General features: G+C 35.7%; 1 protein-coding gene across 3 annotated transcripts; it reads left to right on the top strand.

The window, feature by feature from the left end:
* The first annotated feature begins 12,084 nt into the window (after window positions 1-12,084).
* On the top strand, window positions 12,085-18,581 carry LOC104429382. Of its 3 annotated transcripts, XM_018866648.2 has the most exons (10): window positions 12,085-12,250; window positions 12,430-12,480; window positions 12,628-12,780; window positions 12,942-12,992; window positions 13,143-13,613; window positions 13,716-13,937; window positions 14,033-14,065; window positions 14,426-14,473; window positions 16,673-17,145; window positions 17,782-18,581. In XM_018866648.2, the coding sequence occupies exons 1-10, from the start codon at window positions 12,163-12,165 to the stop codon at window positions 18,382-18,384; spliced, it is 2,193 nt and encodes a 730-aa protein (XP_018722193.1). In that variant the 5' UTR covers window positions 12,085-12,162; the 3' UTR covers window positions 18,385-18,581. The 3 variants fall into 3 exon arrangements, with proteins under 3 accessions (XP_018722193.1, XP_039164806.1, XP_010040557.2); XM_039308872.1 differs by lacking the exon at window positions 12,430-12,480; XM_010042255.3 differs by lacking the exon at window positions 14,426-14,473.
* Window positions 18,582-18,854: the final 273 nt, after the last annotated feature.

Genomic DNA, 18,854 nt, shown 5'->3' with positions numbered 1-18,854 from the left:
TGAAAGAACTGAACAAAGCCATCGAGTGCTTGAAGTAAAAGTCCCCTAGCAAAACCAAGCAAGACTCTGCTGCAAAGAGGAAAGGCAAGGAAATTATGTGTGAACCTGTCAAGAAGAGAATCTCTTATTCTGCAGGATGAAAAGGATGAGGATGATCTTACTATCTCTGCCTTTGCCTTGAAAAATCTTCAGAGTTTTGTCAATTTTGAGCAACAACGGGACAAAGAAGGAAGAGAAGATAGAGAAGGAACAGAGGAAAAAGAAGAAGCAAGAAAATAAGCCGAAGAAGCAGGAAGAGAAGAAGAGGAGGGTCAGGATGACTCTTATGAACCAACATTTGCAATATCCTTGTCTCAGGATTCAGAAAAGACAAAGAGTGGAACTGTAGGAGCTTAAACCGAAAAAGAACATCACTCTTGTGCTGAAATTGAGAATGAACAAGAAGAAGAATTCCTTTCTCCACCTGTAGCCACAGAAACATCAGGAGTTCATGAGAAAAGAGGTACTTCTTCTTCTCCTCTTTTTATAAGTGATGATATTAGGAGATCTCCTGCCGATCCAAAGGATGTCTATGCTTCACATTTTCCTAAAGCTGACATTGATGAATCTTGTCCAAGTCAAGGTATTCGACAAGCTGATGTTCCCTCAATTATCAACACTCCTCGAATTAATTTGGCTGAAGCTGATGCACAAATAGAAACTACTGCAGACTTTCAAAGACTGCTAGAGCTCCTTCTAGAGATAAAAGTACAACAATATGGAATGGAGTGTCAAATTCAAAACCTCCAATCTGCTTTGAAATCTACTTCATATTCTCTCCATGAGAAGGTACAGGTTCTTAATCTTCAAGTTCAAGCTTTACAACATCAAGTTAAAGAGACTGCCAAGGTTAAAGATGTTGAGAAGCTAAAGGAAACAGTGCGAAAGCTGGAGGAGACAATTCAGTCGATAAGGGATTTCCAACTCGTTCGCATTCCAAAACAAACCTGATTTCATTTTTCTTTCATCTATTTTTGAATTTCTCCACTTTTTGCTGTTGACAAAAATGGGGAGAATGTGCAGATTTGACTTATTTGACTTGAACTGAACTTTTGATGTGTTGAACTTTTACTTGAACCTTTTTATTATGTTATTTTGTTTGACGTTTGCAGGCAACTTACTTTTGTGGTAATGATTTTGGATGGATAGTTGTTTAAGTCTTGAAACTAGTCTTATATTTTCAAGATTAACTTGTTTTTTGTAGTTACAGAATCGATGCTATCCAGATCCTAATCAACTTATTTTTCAAGATATCATGTACTACTTAAGAGTTGTTTTGCAAGTCAAAAGTTCATAAATCTGCAAGAAAGTTTTGTTACCATCAAAAAGGGAGAGATTGTTGGAGAAAGCTCATTTAATGTTTTGAAGTTGACAAAACTTATCCAGAGTCTAGTCTGAAGACTTCCAAACTTTAGTGTCAAAGTCTCGAAGTATCCCGACTTTGTGTCAAAGTCTGCCCACACCGACAAATTCCTAACCGAACGCTCCAAGAATGAAGACTTATCCAGATGCGATATTTTGTTTATTTCTTTAGGAGTTCAATTCTTATGGATTATGGATGGCTTTCTAGTTGGATATATCACTTATAGGATTGATTATCTTTATTGAAATAAATTTAGATCAATCAAATCTTTTTGGATTGCAAGTAAACTTGGAAAGTATCAACTTATGGAAACCAAGATCCTGATTGTATGGACAAATAAGATTGACGGGCTTTCATCACAATCTTCAAACGACTCAAGATCTCCTTGATTGATTCTATACAATGGGTAGATTGGAAGAATTCCTTTGGAAAGTGCCAACTGTCAAGAAGGCATCAAGGAGTATTTAAGGCGGACTCTCCAGTTGTTCGACAAAGTGAGTGAAAGAGAAATTTGAAAATCTAAAGCTTTCCATTTCCTTGTTACTCCAAATACTGAGCTCAAAGTTGTATACAAAAAAGAGAAACACTTAGTGTGACTTCGTGAAAGAACAGTTGAGATACTTCACTGTGAAGTTGAGATCACAAGGCTGTAAAATCTCTTTTGATTCTTAGTGGAATTCAGCCGGTAGGGCTCGTCGCATGGAGAGTGAACGTAGGCTTGATCTAAGTCGAACCACTAAAACTTCTGTGTTCTTATTCTCTTTCCTAAACTCATTTCCTTTGTTCATAATTCTATTTAACTGATAAAGCCTGAACTCGCTCAAAATCTATTGTTGTTCAGACTCTGTTTTAGACGCAAAATATAACTCCTGTTTCTTTTGAAAATTTTGTCTTCACACCTATTCACTCCCCCTCTAGGTGTTCATACTAGCACTACCAAGATGAAGGGTTAGGAAGGAAGGATTGGAATTGTTGGAAGACTCAGAGGGAGGGGGAAGTTGAAAGAAAGGAGTAAACTGCAATTCACCGAAATGCAAGCAGTGGTGGAGAGAGCCGCATTGATTAAAGATTAAACAATTTTAAGGGCTTTTTCTCAATCTACTGAAAAGTAGGTCACTTGGCTTCAGGATTTTTTATGAGTATATAGTGTTTCGACGCAAGCGGCAATAATTTTGATGAGTAGTATGGCGTTCCAACAATATCTAGGATGTGTTTTGTGCAGCTTGTTCCTATGACTATTTTCGACCATATTGTATATCTCTTTAGGAGCCCTGATCTCCGAGATATGATGTACAAGGATGTCTGTCCTCTTTTGTCATCTCTACGATTTTGACTTCTCCATCTGTGTTTGTTAAAACCACAGTGATGATTTGAGCTGATATGACTGCTTCCGATGATCAAATTCTACGAATTCCTATCCTCTGGCCCATTTTGCGGAAATTTTAAATATCTTCTTTTTATTATCTACTGCTTTCAAGCTGTTCCTATGATGTGGATTACCATTCTCGAATTGTGGAATCAACTGCTCAAAATATATGTTTATGGTGAGATAATCTTACTGTTGATCCCTGGAGGATTGCACTTTCATTCCAAATTTTATAGACATTACAGCGCGGGCCTCCTAGCTTGCTCTCTAGTTTTGCTTTTGTATTGTTCTGCGGGAGGAATTTCAATTAGCTTTCTTCAAGACAAATGTAAAGGACAGCCTGTTTGCGGATAGGGCAACTTTATCTACTTGCGCTTGTCTTATATCACAGGGGCATCACATTTGAATATTCTTGGAAAGTATATTGTAAACCGTGACAGAGGAAAAACTCAATAAGTCAGATGCAAACGTATGACTAAAGCATGTTTCAAGGCTCAAGGCGGTGCTTTGTGGCGTAGCTCTTCTTCCTCTGTGAACTTTTATCATTTACCCTATTTTCATTTGCCCTGTGCAATCAGCATTCCTTCACTTTTTTTCTTAATCTAGCGGAGAAGTACTTTCTCTCATCGCTGCATCCCTTCATGACTCCCTTGTAGATGGGTTTAAGTTGAAAAAGGACCAATTGGCGGTCAACCTAATTTGGAATTTTGGAGATTGAATAGAGTTTCACTTGGTTCTTTTATTGAATTCTTCACAATTTTTACAACAAAGTTCATTATGTTCTAAGGCTAGGCTTGTCAAATGGATGGATTGTGTAGGTTTTGGGTCGAATTAGAGATAGTCCAACCCAAATTGATCCATTTACATATAATACAAATTTAGTAATCCATACCCAACCCGACTTGTACCTGACCCATACCCAACCTGGCCTAGACTCATTTCTCAAATTGTTGTCTTTGAAGAATGGGTAGTTCCATGGATTAGCTTGTCAAGTTGGTGAAAGAGCTCAGTGCTCAAGTCGGGTTGAAGAGTGTTTTTTTCTTTTTTCTTTTTTCTTTTTTTCAGACAAAGGCATAAAGGTGCCAATGAGGTGAAGGGTGGTGGGTCTTGCCTAAGTAACAAGCAATGCCCTCACTCTAGTGAACCAGTTCACTCAGCATTGGTCGGCCACAACAACAAAGTGCAAGAACATGTGCATACATGCAAACAGATTGTGGTCATACTACCCTAGCCTAGCCGACTTCAAAGTGCCATAGGTAATATTCATTGTGGTTAAGTATGAACCGATTGGCAACTTCTTCTTCTTTTTTCGGCACGATTTCCTCCCCTATATGACTAAATCTAGCCAATTTGCACTAAAATAACTGATTTGCCCTCAATCATTTAATTGCAATTTAAAGTAATCGTTCCTTTTTTTCATATCTTTTCTATTTTAATTAACGATCTAGTTGCCTTAATTATACATTTCACATGTTTTATTCTTTTTAGTGTATTGAAGAATTTTTTTAGTGTATTCTTAGATATTACTATAACGTTCTACATGTTCTATGTAAAAACCACCAGTAAGGAAAAAAGACAAATTATTTGATATAGTAAGATACTTGAAAGTCTCTTCTTCATTAGTACTCTTATATAAAAAAAAAAAAAAAAAAAAACTTATTTATTCTTTCTCTCTCATCTCAAAAGCTCACTTTCTTGGTGAATTTTTTTTTTTTTTTAGTTTCATTAGTCTAAAATATATATCAAGTCTCTTTATTTAATATATTAAAGAACTTTCTTTTTCCTTTCCTATTGGTGAGATGCTTTTACACAGATGTAAAGTGTTATGGAATATCTAGGAGTAAATTAAAAACATTTGCACAATGAGGCATCTTATTATTTTTTCGGACGCACTTCATGGATGATATTAATTTATGTCAATTCAATGATGAGATTTCACCGGCATTTTAAATATATATATATATATATATATATATATCTTATGCAATTTTTTTTATTTAATTAAATTTCATCTTTTAAAGTTTTTCATTGGAGAATGTTATTTTGGAAAATCTTCAAAGAGGGTTTTATTTCTTCATCCGATCATCCAATTCATATATGTGTGTATATAGGAGAAAACCAATCAGAAGGGGTTTGGTGGTGATATGCACAAGAAAAGTGAAAATTTGTAAATAAGTGATTATGTCAAAACATTGTCTATATACAAAGAAAATTCTAGATTCTACTTGACAATGTATCTTTCAATTTGCTCGACAACATAGAAAAGAACTAGGTTTTTTGGAAATTTCTTTTTTCCACAAAACTAATTGTTATCGAAGAAAATCCAACAATGAGAAAAAAACATAGTGTCTTTAATGTATCTGTGACACCTACAATGAAGAAAAACTGTAAATGTAAAATTCTTAAATATGGTAACTAGGTTTTACATAGAAATAAAAAATTAATACAAATTAAAGTTAATAAATTTAGGCCCTAGCTTAAATTTCAATTGAATGATTGAGCACAATTTTGTCTTTTTATCAAAATTGGGTGGATTTAGTCATATAAAGGTGGAAATAGCGCCTCTTTTTCTGTGTATTTTTGTTCTTGAGTGGACTATATAGCTGTAGTTTCTTTTCTTTTTTTTTTTTTTTTGGGGGGGGAGGGGGCGCTCCACGTCTGAAAATACATTTCCATCAAAATGAGCATTAGATATTATTTGCATATTTAATGTGATAACCAGCCGGAATTTGTAAATCCGGCGATTTCTGGTAGCTCTTCCATGAGATTAAAGTGTTCGAAAGACGACGCCTGTGAGAAGTATACCACGATTCATGATCACAGATTGGAACACTCAGTCCACAATGCACAGTTCATTCTCAGCTCAGATTCATTCGAGAACATTGAGGCCCATCTGAAGAGAAAAATCTCATTGGGCTAGAGTAAAATTGAAAATGCAAATTTGATCACTTATCCCTCAAGGATCCCTCAGGACCACGACATGATGCCAAAAACACACTAAATAATTTCATCATCACTCTCATCCCATGTTTCCTTCTTCCTATGGGGATATTGAACACCTGTGCTGCATTCTAATTGTTCAATCGATGTTAAATGAACAATGTACTTAAAGATCACAAGCAATACAAATTAATCTCATTTGAAGAAAAATGATGCTTTGATTCTATGATGAAAATGCCCAAAAGTACGCAAACGGATCTCCAACAAACTATCAAACACATTCAATGTCCCTTCTTCACCCCTAGTTCAAGCCAGTTTGCTTCCAACTTCTATATGGGAACCGACCTTGTACCCTGCGATCAATAAGCAAACTAAAAGAATACGGAGTGGCAGCTGGAAAAATCTAGTTCGTTGCATGCCAATAGTGCGCTGCTGGACTGTTCCCGATCAGCCTATATCCGATGCTGCCGAAGCACTAAAACCTATTTGGGGTTTGGGCGACTATTACGAGCTCGATCCTTGGTCAAGCACCTTGGCTGGTCTCAAATCGACGTCACAGAGGCGCAGGATTGAAGCTAGAGGCAGCAAGGATCCGCAATCGAGGCCAGAAGAAGATGATGAAGACCGATACAAGGGAAAAAAACGAAGACAGAGAGAGATGGGCTCAGATCCGACCTAAGTGAGGGGGAAGATAGATGCGATGACCAAGACCAAAGTGGAGAATGCGATGCAACGACAAGCTATGTAGCATCGACACGAACACGCGACACGCGACATGACATGACACAACACAATACACCGACACATCATTTCTTAAAAATAGAGAATTTCGACACGTTCCGACACGTTATATATTAAATATTTTTTATATATAAATAATAAATAATAATAATAATAATAATAATAATAATAATAATAATAATAATAATAATAATAATAATAATAATAATAATAATAATAATAGCCTAGAATTAATTTACACGAAAAATATTAAATAAAATCATTCATTATTTTAATTTGTTACAATAATACATAAAACTTAGAGGAAAAAAACATTGTTTAAAGAAAAATGTTGAAATGATATTTTTAAATTTATTTATTTATCATATATAGCATTTTTCTTTCATAGTAAAAGACTTCTAAAAAAACTAAAACAATTTTAAAAAAAACAAAACTGAAAAAATAAAAAATTGACCCATGCGTGTATATTTATAGCAATTTATTACTTCTTTTATTACTTCTTTTGTGTATATTTATATTTTGACCCCTCAAATATTAGAAATTTTTAAAATTGACCCCGTGCGTGTCGGAATCGCATGTCGGAATTCTGCACTCGCGTGTCGAAGAGAGTTGACCACATGTCGGATTTTTTTACACTCGTTGACTACGTGTCGGAGCGTGTCAGGACGTGTCGAAACGTGTCGGATACATGTCGGAGTGTCGGACATAACACGAAAGCTTCCGGAGAGTGTCCATGCTACATAGACGACAAGTGATGCGGTCGAGATTAATGGGGGTGTGTCTCTACTCATGATAAATGACCCAACCTAAGTTGATTCAACTCAATTTTTTAAATGGGTCTAAAATATATCATTCTTTAAACCCATTTAGACCCAAACTAATTGAACCATAATCTTTTAAACCCACTTTGACTTGGCCCTATAAATGTTTGAATAACCCATGTATAACCCGATCCAATATATATGAGTAAAAAAAGGGCCATGCACCCTTTTGATAGATCGAGGGAAAATTATCAAAAAGTTATAAATTTATTGCCCTTATATCAATTTAGTCCTACATCTTTTAGTTTTACCAATTGATCTTAAACATTTTGACAATTTGTCAATACAGTCTTTCTGGCTAATTTTTTAAAAAAAATTGATGACATGGATGCCGGCCGGCTAATAGTGGCATGATTCGTATTAATTTTTTTTTCTTGGTGATGCTCGCCAGACTTAGTATATAAAAAAAAAATTCAAAAGAAAAAAATTTGTGAAAACTTCAAAAAGTTTTTATAAAATGAAATAATTTTCAACTTCAACATCGATCGGCCATGGCACGGCCAACATCCAAATCATCAATTTTCAATCAAAATTGGTTGAAAAAAATTATATTAGTAAATCGTCATAAAGTTTAGGACTCAATTGGCAAAATTAAAATATTTAAGATTGAATTGACACAAGTAGAGTAGATTTATGAGTTTTTTGGTAATTTCCCAATAGATGAATGGTGCTTGAATTGTTGTAACTTCATGTTTGGAAAATTGGATGGGATTTAATCAAATCCATTGTTATTAACAACTTGGTACGCATTCATTTGGATGGGTGACATTTATTTAAAGATAATTATGTAATCGAATTCATCCACGTGTCCATCCAACTGCAATTGTGTACAATGTCTTTTATATTAGCAGTGTAATAATAATAATCAATCTTGGAATAAATATTCTGTCTAAGAAACTTTCTAAAAACCACTAAAAGCTACTATTGTTTTGGAAGCAATGTAGTAGTGAAATGTTTGCCAAAACACTTCAAGGAATCAATCCGCCATCACTGTGTCATCAATTGAGCCTTAATCCGTCATTGGAAGAAAAATGAGCACTTATATTGCGTGAACTCATTCCAAAACATTGGCAATAGCAATTATAATTTTAAGAAACAGGTAAAGCTAGGCCTAATACCCTAAAAAATTCAAGACTTTAGCTCCAATTCCAATTCCAATTCTACCTTAAACTTTTTTTTGTCTCATAAAAAACCCCACCTTTAGATCCAATTCCAATGTTACCCTAAATTTTTGTTTGTCTCATAAAAAATCATTAACTTTTACTCGAGTCCCAAATATGCCATCATGAACCCTCCATCTAAAATTGCTATTAGTGATTTCATGTGGCATTTCCACGTTATTGCTCAAGTTTTTCCCCAAATTTCACATCCAAGAATACATCTTTTGGGTATGAATTTCCATATCGGCCAAGTAAGGTCTTCTTGGATCTGAACTTTGAGTAAAAATTAGAACAATTAGGTTGGCTTTCTTCAATTTTTCTTACTCTTAAAAAACTTGTTTCTATCTCACTCAGGGATCTTTGATTTTGTGCTCAAAAGTATTCCATCTCTTGAAATCAGAGAGCTTATGATTGGGACTCTCAATTTGGGATGCTTGAACAGCACATGCTTGAGAGTTTTCCATCTCTCGGTTGTCGGTGGGAAATTTTTGACAAAGAGTCAAGGAGAGCATATTTGTAATTCAAGTAAAAGTTGATGGTATTTTGTGGTACTAAAAGAATTGTAGGGTAAAATTAATATCGAACAGTAGAAATGAGACATAACCTAAAGTTAGAGGTTTTTCTTGGGACAAAAAAAAAAGTTTAGGAATTGGATTTAAAGTTGAGGATTTTTTATGAGATAAAAATATTAAATAAAATTGGGACTGAACGTAAAGTTAAGATTTTTTTAAGGTGTTAGGCAATCGGAGTATGGCTGTCATACTCTTTTCCATGGTTATTTATAGATGTTGTGTCTATCTTTTTGGGACTAAAAATTCAATCTCATGATGTTGCCACCTCAGTTTCGAAAGGCAGTCACATCTTTCCTTTCCACATCTGAATGCGATCTCCTCTAATGCAATGGTAAAGCACAAGGCAACACTTCTTCCTCGACGTGCCCCATAATCGTATATTATCAATTTAAACCAACCACATGGTTAGACAATCTCTTCTTTTGAAAAGTAAATCGATCAGAAAATGGGAAAGTATATTACTTGCTACTCTCCTTCAAGAGATAAGTTAGTCCTCTAAAAGTGCAAGACAAGATATGGCCGTAATTACATGAGACAACCGAAGAGCTAGAAAACATGCACAACAACAGCAATAACATGAGAGTTAAAATTGAGGAGTATCATGATTTGAACGCCTGATCTGTGCTATATTATTATGTTATAGAAGTTGTTCTTTCAAAAGTCAAAGCTATCAAAAAGCTGGTCAAAGATCTATGTGTAGCATATTTCGTAATAGATAATATATATCAATCGAGATAAGTGCCAAACCAAATTTTAACTTTTTCGCCATTTATTAATTGAATCCTCATAATTCAATTTAGTCAAAGCCATTAGCGCCGTAGTTGCTTGCCATGAAGGCCTTGACGTTATAATTTGATCAATGATAACGTTCTTAAAGTCATATATAAGCATCTCTCTTTTCTCAAACTATGATGAATGCGATTCTCCTCAATCTCCCTCGATTACCTGTGACGTCACTTTCTCAACAAAAAGGACGCAGTTTCTTCAAGGGATTGGAATTTAGAGATTTTGTCGTTGCTTATTGCAACTTAGGATTTGCTTAATTGTGGATTTAAAGGTTTGCTTTGGGGCTTTTAGAGGGAATATCTCGAGTATCGTTGTTTTTAGGCTAAGACAGTTGTGCCATCTGCCATAAAATCGAGCACAGTGGCAAAAAGGGCTCATAGGAACTTTTTGAGGATTGAAAAGCCACTACTGGCAATTATAGGATTTGATTGTATTTTTTTTCAAACATTAAGAACTCAATTGACCCAATTGCAAATTCAAGAACTAATTGACCTACAGGAGAATGCTAAAGACTTAAACAACCTAATTGGAACGTTAAGAATTCAGTTAATCTCCGAACGTTAAGAACTTAGTTAACCTCCGACAAACACGTTAAAAGGTGGTTCCACACTTATCCGTTGATCCATCCATTTCCCTTTCCATTTTTTATGAGCGTGCCGTCTCTAATTTTGGGAAATTTACGTGAACGAGAGAAATGCTGTTTCCAATTGGTTGGACAAGAACCTCTCTTCTTTGCGGCCGTCGAGGCCAATTTGAGCAGCTCCTTTGCTCCCAGTTTCATGGCTTTTCGAAATTTCTCATACAACTATTGGGGTCATCAGTCCTTGATCGATTAGTTAATGTCGACCCAATTAGATTCAAGGGAACCATGTGAGCCGAGTGAGAATGGCAAAGCATTGATGCGGAAATGCTCCATGAGCTACGGATGATTGGCCCGAGGAAACATGAGGGAGAGTTTGAGAGACACTTGCTAATACATTATTACCTTTTGAATTGGAAAAACTATCCAATCAATTCTAAATCTATTATCTAGATGTCAATTCAGTCCTAAATTTCTCAATTTTGCTAATAGAGTCACAAATCTTTGTGCAAAATTTCAATATTATCATTCCAATCAATTTTTCATTGAAAATCATTGATGTAGTAGTGTGTCACATATAAGGGCTAATGATTGTTGAACAGCTACATTAGTGATTTCTAGCAAAAATTGGCTAAAAAATATTTGGGACTAAATTAACAATGTAAAGTTTAAAATTGAATTATATGTACAATAGGTTTATAATTAATTAGGTAACTTTCCTCTATTGAGAACAACAAAATCAGTGCCCCCTCTCTCCCCCTCAATAAACGTGACATCCAAAGAACTTTTGTAGGAACTAACTGTTTGTATGTGTTTGAATTGAGTTTTACTTTTACTTAATTTGTATTTTATGATTCATGATATGAATATCGATATGTAAATAGATATATGGTATGTTCGTATTTTAAAAATATTATGAATAGTAGTTTATGTTTTGACGTGAAATAAAAGGAAAAAGTACATTTCGCTTAATTTAATTCTTGAAAAACATCCGGTTTGGAATGTAATTTGTCAATAGAGTCGCTAACTTTATGTCTAGAGATGATGGTAGATTTTGCAATAGGATTAATCATTAGATTTTAAAGGGATAATAATTAGATTTTAAAATAATAATAATAATAATAATAATAATAATAATAATAATAATAATAATAATAATAATAATAATAATAATAATAATAATAATAATAATAATAATAATAAAGAAGAAATTCTTCGTGTCTCACATTATGTTGGCATTGGTTGTTGGTCCAACGTTTGTGCTTCTCGACCTTGCCGGGGGCCAACAAGGCTTCCTCGAGGTTAACGAGGTCGTCGGCTCTCATCTAGACAATTGACTAGAGGAGGAAGAAGAAGAGAAAGAAAAATCTCATAAAATTATTAAAAAATTTTAAGAAATTCTATCACAAAAAAATTGAAAGTAATACCAAATTTCATTCCTATTCTTTTATTTATTTATTTCGGAAATAGAAATTTTGTATAACTACAAAACGCGTTTGAATGCTCAAAAACTCGTCCAAAGAACAAAATTAGAAAAAACTATTTTTGAGCATAATTTGTTCCCGAGAACATAATGGTTATTAAACATATTCCTACTTGCAACTAAACCTTCAAGTTCTTGACTTCATCATTAAGCAAGTAGTTTCTAGAATTAGAGAATGGATCACAATTTCCACGACCGTGCAACTTAAGCCACTTGACATCTCATCTTTAACTTTGTAGGAAAGTAGAAAGTCTCTTTTGCATTCTCCGTTTGCTTTGTTGTTGAAAGACTGTAACCAGGACAGCAATTCAATGGCGACGCAACTAAGCAAACAACAAGGGAGCTCGAATCATGCAGAACCACCAGCAGATGTTCAAGTTCCAAACGAGAAAAAATACGGTATGAGCTATTTGGTCTTAAATATGCTGGAATTCGTATATTTTCATTATTCTTTTTCTTTACTTTATCCTCAAACAAACGTAGCCATGACCTTGGCTAGGAAAGAGAGAAAAAAATCAGTATGTGGACTTTGTGCTCACTCTTTCTTCTACACACTCTTTCTTCTACATATGTCGAAGATGTTCATGTAACCGTTGGATCAGCTCCTTCTCAATCCAGAGGTGCCCTAGGTGCAGTATCCCTCGAAAGATTTATTTCATTGTGAAATTACTATTTGCGGCGGATCTTGATGACATTGTTCTTTTCTGGGACACTTCTCAATATCTACTAGGAAAAAGTCTAAACAAAATGGCTTGAAAAGTTCGCATCCGTTGCAGAAATATCGAAGATGGAAGTGGATGGACCCTGTAACCCACCATCGTTGCAAGCTGCATTCAGGGGCGATTGGGAATCTGCTAAAAGATTCTTCGAACAAGATCCTGCTTCAAACATAACCCTGACCTTGCATTTTCCAACCGAGAAAAAAGATGGTATAAGCGCTTTGGTCTTTAAATATGCTGAACTTGTATTTTCTCACGGTTCTTTTTCTTTCCTTTATCATTGAACAAACATAACTCCCGCCTTGGCTTATAAAAAGATTAAAAAAAAAAAAATCATTATGAGAAGGACTTTGTGCTCACTCCTCCTACAGATGTCAAAGATGAAACCGTTGGATCCTCCCCTCAATCCAGAGGTGCCCCAGGTGCGATATCCCTCTACAGATTTATTTCATTGCGAAATTAATATTTGGGGCGGACTTTGATGAAATAGTTCTTTTCTGGGACACTACTACTCAATATTTGCAAGTAAAAAGTACAAACTGAATGGCCTAAAAAGTTCGCATCCATTGCAGTGGAAGTGAATGAACTCTATTACCGACCATTGTTGCAAGCTGCATTTAGGGGCGATTGGGAATTTGCTAAAAGATTTTTCAATCAAGATTCTGCTTCAAAGACGACCAAAATAACACGCAGATCAGAAACAGTGCTCCACATAGCTGCTTTGAGTGCACAAGACCAATTTGTTGAGAAGCTGGTTGAGCTCTTGACTCCATATCCGTATGTGCTTGAAATGGTTGATTGGGATGGCCGCACAGCCCTCCACATTGCTGTCCTGTGTGGAAGGATAAGGATGGTCAAGGTATTAGTTAGAAGTAATCATAATTTGACCAAAATTGAAGATAATAAAGGACGTGTTCCTTTGGGAATATCTGCTCTGGAAGCTTCTATGCATAAGGAGATTGCCTGGTTCTTGGCAGAAAATACAACTGACAATGAGCCTGCGATAGACACCATTATAGATCTCGTCTATGCTGGCCATCTAGGTAAGATCACCATCGCTCTTTATTTCAATTCCATCTGTTTTTTTTCCTTGATTCTAGACTTACCTTATTTTCCTGATCAACTTTGCTGGTGAATTCAAACAGATATCGCCCTTTATCTAGTCAGGCGGTACCCTCACTTAATTATCAAGAAAAAAGGTGGGGATGATAAAGAAGATGATAAAGAAAGTGAGGATGATAAAAAAGATGACAAAAAAAGTGAGGATGATAATGAACGCTATTCTATACTGGACGCATTGGCGTCGAGGGAGTCTAACTTTCCCAGTGGGACCAGGCTCAATGTCATGGAAAAATTGATATACAAATGTCAGTACTTTCTGCACTCTCATCCCTTCATTACTGATTCCCCTCAAGATGATCATACCTAGCTCATTACCTGCTCTTTTGTATCTGACCTGAAGGTATTCCGGTGGACTTGAACTACAGACCAACAGGTAAAAATTCAGATCCGGGTGGGTATGCACTTTTGCTGTTGGGCGTTACCTTAGGACATTTTATGATTTTGAACTTTTAAGTCAATTTTCCTAGATTGATTCCCTCCGTACTCGCAAAAGAAACTGAAACGATTGTTCTTTTGCTGGACATACTCTAGTAACTTCACTTTGTTTTACTTGAATAATGGCCTGAAAACAAACTACTTTATGGATAAGCTATCCCCTACTAACCATGTATGATTAAACCAAATGTGTAAGTATCATATTACTTAATTGATTGGACAATGTAACTAACGAGTTACAAGGTCTTACAATGATTTCATGTCCAATGACTGACTTTTCTTTGCAACGTGATTCTAGCGCTTCAAAGTCTTACAAGATCACTTCGGAATGCTGCCAAAATTGTAGGTACACTTCCATTTTATCGAGAAACTGTCTCTATCTCCCTCCCTCTCTCTCCAACTAAAAGTCTATGGCTTGTTTGTTTTTGACTTCTTTTATAAGTAAAAAAAAGATCCCGCTTAATCCGTTGTCATAATTTGGAAAACAATTTGCGTTAGGGCCACTTCATGTGTTAAAAAAACCATTACACATTTATCATTGATGAGTGACATGTATTTTTGCCTGGCAAGGGTCGCAGCCAGGCAAGGCTAGGTGGCCATGGCACCGGCCACGCCTTTGCTTTCTGTTCACTGTTTTGGCTTGCTTCCAAGAGGATCACTCTAAACCCTAGATCTAGCAAGGGTGACACTCGCTTAGGCGAGTCCAGCCCTTGTTGGCCATAGCCTAGGTTGGTGGCCACCGATGAATGCAAGACAGAGGAGGGGAAAAAAAGAGAGGAATTTTTTTAAAAAAATATTTAAAAATATTAAAAAAATGTCTACGCCAACGTCGGTCGTGCCATATAAGATGGCTAGCACCACATCAATAACTTATGGTCTATATTAGCCGGATGGACTCAATTAATACCAATATAAAAAAGTTTAAGCTTAAATTGGTTCAATTGAAAGATTTGAGACTAAATTGATACCATGCAATAATTTTATGACTTTTTTAGTAATTTTGTCATATGAGGTGCTTAAAGCCCATATATTATTTACTTTGACTACTCCATCTCAACACATCATGAAAAAATATGTTGAGAGCGTGCAAGAATTGGGCATAGGACGGGGCCAAGCCCCAAGCGTCATTTACTCTAAAATAAGGTTCCAATAGATGATCGCATGGGTTTATCATTTAATCGCATTTAATATAGTAAATTTACACTTTTATTTGGCAACTTTAAAAAAGGCGTGAACAATAGGAATAGGAGCAGGTAGGAAAACTCAAAAAACTTTGTTTGGGAGGGCTTGCAATAGAAGAAAATTTCGATGGGAGCGAATTTCATGGGTCTCAACAAAATCGTGCATAGCAGAATTTCACCCCACTTTATATATTCTATACCAACAAGTTCTTGGTTAGATAATAAAGGAGTTTTCTCCTCTTCTTCTAATCCTATATTTCAAATTTGTTGGAAAGTACCCTTGGTTAAGATAACCTGAGAAGTTGGACCACAAAGTGCTCGAAAATTAGTCTTAACACCACCTGACCAGCGACCACTAAAAATAATCCTACAGTTCTCAAAATTTATTAACAACTTTGCCCACAGTTGCATTTGTCATCTTCACCCAACCTGCATGCACTAGAAATACCCTTTAGCCTTGTCCCTAACTCTTCTATTTATGTCAAAGAACAAAAAGAAGACAGAAGTATAATGTCGTTGTGGGTTTTTTTTTTTTTTTTTTGGGTCAAGTCGTTGCATATTTTTATCAAATTAGAAGCTATTTTAGAATAGAGTCAAGTTAACTCTAACCACTATGTCATTTGGGTGTAACAAGTAAACTTGAACATCACATAGCATTATGTGACCTGAGGCGGAAGTTTTGATTTTGCTAGGGACAGAGAATGGAGAAAAAAAAATTGCTCTTGTGCTGAGCATAAATAACAATTCAATGGATTGTACAATTAATATGATTTTTTTATTACTAGCTGCTATTCATATTTGAATAATATTATCTACGCAAAGACTACTTGATTTACTCTAGCTGGAAGATGTCATTAGCGTGGTTATTTTCGATATGTTCTATCAGGTATGATTAACATTATAAATCTCGTTTGAACTTCAAGGAAGATCACTTTCTTCTGTTACCCTCTAATCGCTTCTCCTTTCTTCACGTCCAATTATTTTTTTTCTTATCCAGACATGCTGATATAAACCTTCTCTTGAAAAATGCCAAAAATGATTTTGTACCTTCTTTTGTAATCTGCGATAGCAATTGCTGAAACTCACCCTTTGCATTTAGAAACTGAATCCCGATGAAGAAAAAAGGTCAAAATAGCTTTTCTAGAAGAGTAAAAAAGTTAAAAAGAATAAGATCGTTTTCCCAATCACCCGCCAACCAAAGCTCTAAATGCGGTAGGGGCATTTGTGGGAAAATACGACAATTAATAAACTGTTGTGTCTGATAACAAAAATTGGGATGCAAAGCTGGACGACTGTTTTTTTAAGTAAAATATAATCGCCACCTCTTCGTTTTTTGTTTTCATTTTTTCTTTAACATTTTGCAGTTCCTATAGTTAAGAGGATTCACGAGGTGAAGTTGCGACACATGGCAGCAGTCGAGTTGGCAAAACAAGTTTGCAATGCTATCTCTGATTGGGAATCTACCGAGATCACCGAGTTTATCCTAGAGCAAGACGTGTTGGGTGAAGCTACAATAAGGGGCATCAGTGAAATCGTGAAGATACTTATTCAGTTTTTCCCGGAGCTTATTTTGGTTTCGCCTGATGATGATAGTGATGACGACAGGTTGACGACAAGTGCTGTGAAGTATCGCCAAGAAAGGACTCTCAGACTCTTTTTGAAGGTAAGCTCGACCAATAAGTTGTCATTAGTTCCAGGGCCTACAGAGAAAGAATCGAAGAAGATGATGGACGCAGCAGCAGAGTATGCAGCAGCAGAGTACTACCCTAGTTTCGATGCAGTAACTAATGTGGCCGGAGCAGCATTTCAGATGCAAAGAGAACTCCAATGGTACAAGGTAAGAATCTTTCCTTTCATATATTTAGTAACCGCACTTAATGATAATTCTCTTCTTGACAAATTTCCTAACGAATTTCTTAAAATACAATGGCTAGAACTCTATTTGGATAGTCTTGAGAATATACATAGAACATTTTTTTTATAGCAATCAGGCTTGCACACCACGAGATCCGTCCGGTGCATTCAGGACTTCACTTCTAAAATGCTTCCAATACAACTTGAATCCAAGATCACAATGACAAGAAACAACTCTTTTGCCATCTAAACCAACACTTTGTCGATATATAGAACTTATAAATCTACATGCTAAACATAAATTGCTAAAGTGAGTTGAGATACAACACTACATCCTTGATTCTTCTAGAGGACTCAAAATTTCATGAGACTCAATTCATTAGAAAGTAGAAACATAGTGCTTTCTATGTTTATTGGACTAAAATGAAGCACAAAATCATCATCAAAGCTATGAAGAAAGTGACCTTTGAAATTCTTGGGCAAAGATGAACCTGAACTCTAAGCAATTTCGCATCAATTGTTGGATAAGTCAATCTCCTTAAAATGTGCCCTCGTTAGTTTTTTTTTTTCAATACTTTATCCACTTATTGAAACCCCTATTTGTGAGTTTTTTGCATAGGCCGTGGAAAGCTGGAGTATCCCTGGTATGGCATCCAACTACTACGACAAGAAAACATATTGGAATAAATTTGTGGACAACCACAAAGATTTGCTTGAGAGTGGAGAGAAGTGGATGAAGGACACGGCAAATTCATGTATGCTTGTCTCAACTCTAATTGCCACAGTATTATTCGCCGCTGCTTTCACTGTGCCTGGAGGCAATAACAACAATACTGGAGTCCCCTTGTTGTTAGGACATGAATCTTTCTTGGTTTTCGCAATTTCGGATGCTTTAGGTTTGTTCTCATCCGTGACGGCCATCTTGCTATTCCTAGCCATCTTAACTTCGCGGTATGAGGCACAAGATTTTCTCGAATCATTGCCTAGGAAGATCATAATGGGCCTTTCTTTCCTCTTCCTCTCCTTGGCTTTCATGCTAGTGGCCTTCGCTGCAACTCTCTCAATTGTGCTGGACAAGAGACCGAAGTGGCTTCTCATTCCCATTATTTTGCTGACCATCCCCGCATTTTTATTCTTAGTACTACAGCTTCCCCTACTACACCAAATGGTTAAATCCACTTATGGAACCAGCATCTTTCGTCCCGAGAGCAATTCGGAGTGAGGCATAATTATTGGACGTGATCACGTGATTGACGAATTTGATTTGAGGGTGTATATCTCCATTATAGTTGGTTGTTTGTCATGGGACCAAAGTGATGCTGAATGTATTTCCTCAATGTATTTGAACAACTACTATGCATTATGTTTCCTACCTTGTTACCAAAGATCGATTTATAGAATAATCCGATCAATTTAAAATTTCAGCCTATAGATACTTCAAAATTGACTCTGCACATAAACAATATTTTGTAATGTTCAGTACCACAGTATGCTCAATCTTGGAATATAAACATTTTTTTATTCAATAGTGGAATATAAAAATTTTGTTTCGCCGGAATTGCTCCGCAACAAAACATTTTTTTCACCGAAAGTCGAGATAAGTGCCAAATTAAATGTTTATTTTTTGGCCTTTTATTAATTGAATCCTAGAATTCAATTTAGTTAAAGCCGTTAGCATCGTAGTCGCTGGCC

This window comes from Eucalyptus grandis, chromosome 3, assembly GCF_016545825.1.
Source record: "Eucalyptus grandis isolate ANBG69807.140 chromosome 3, ASM1654582v1, whole genome shotgun sequence".
Lineage (NCBI taxonomy): Eukaryota > Viridiplantae > Streptophyta > Magnoliopsida > Myrtales > Myrtaceae > Eucalyptus > Eucalyptus grandis.
The sequence above is the reverse complement of the archived record's forward strand: the minus strand, read 5'-3'. Positions and strand labels throughout refer to the sequence as shown.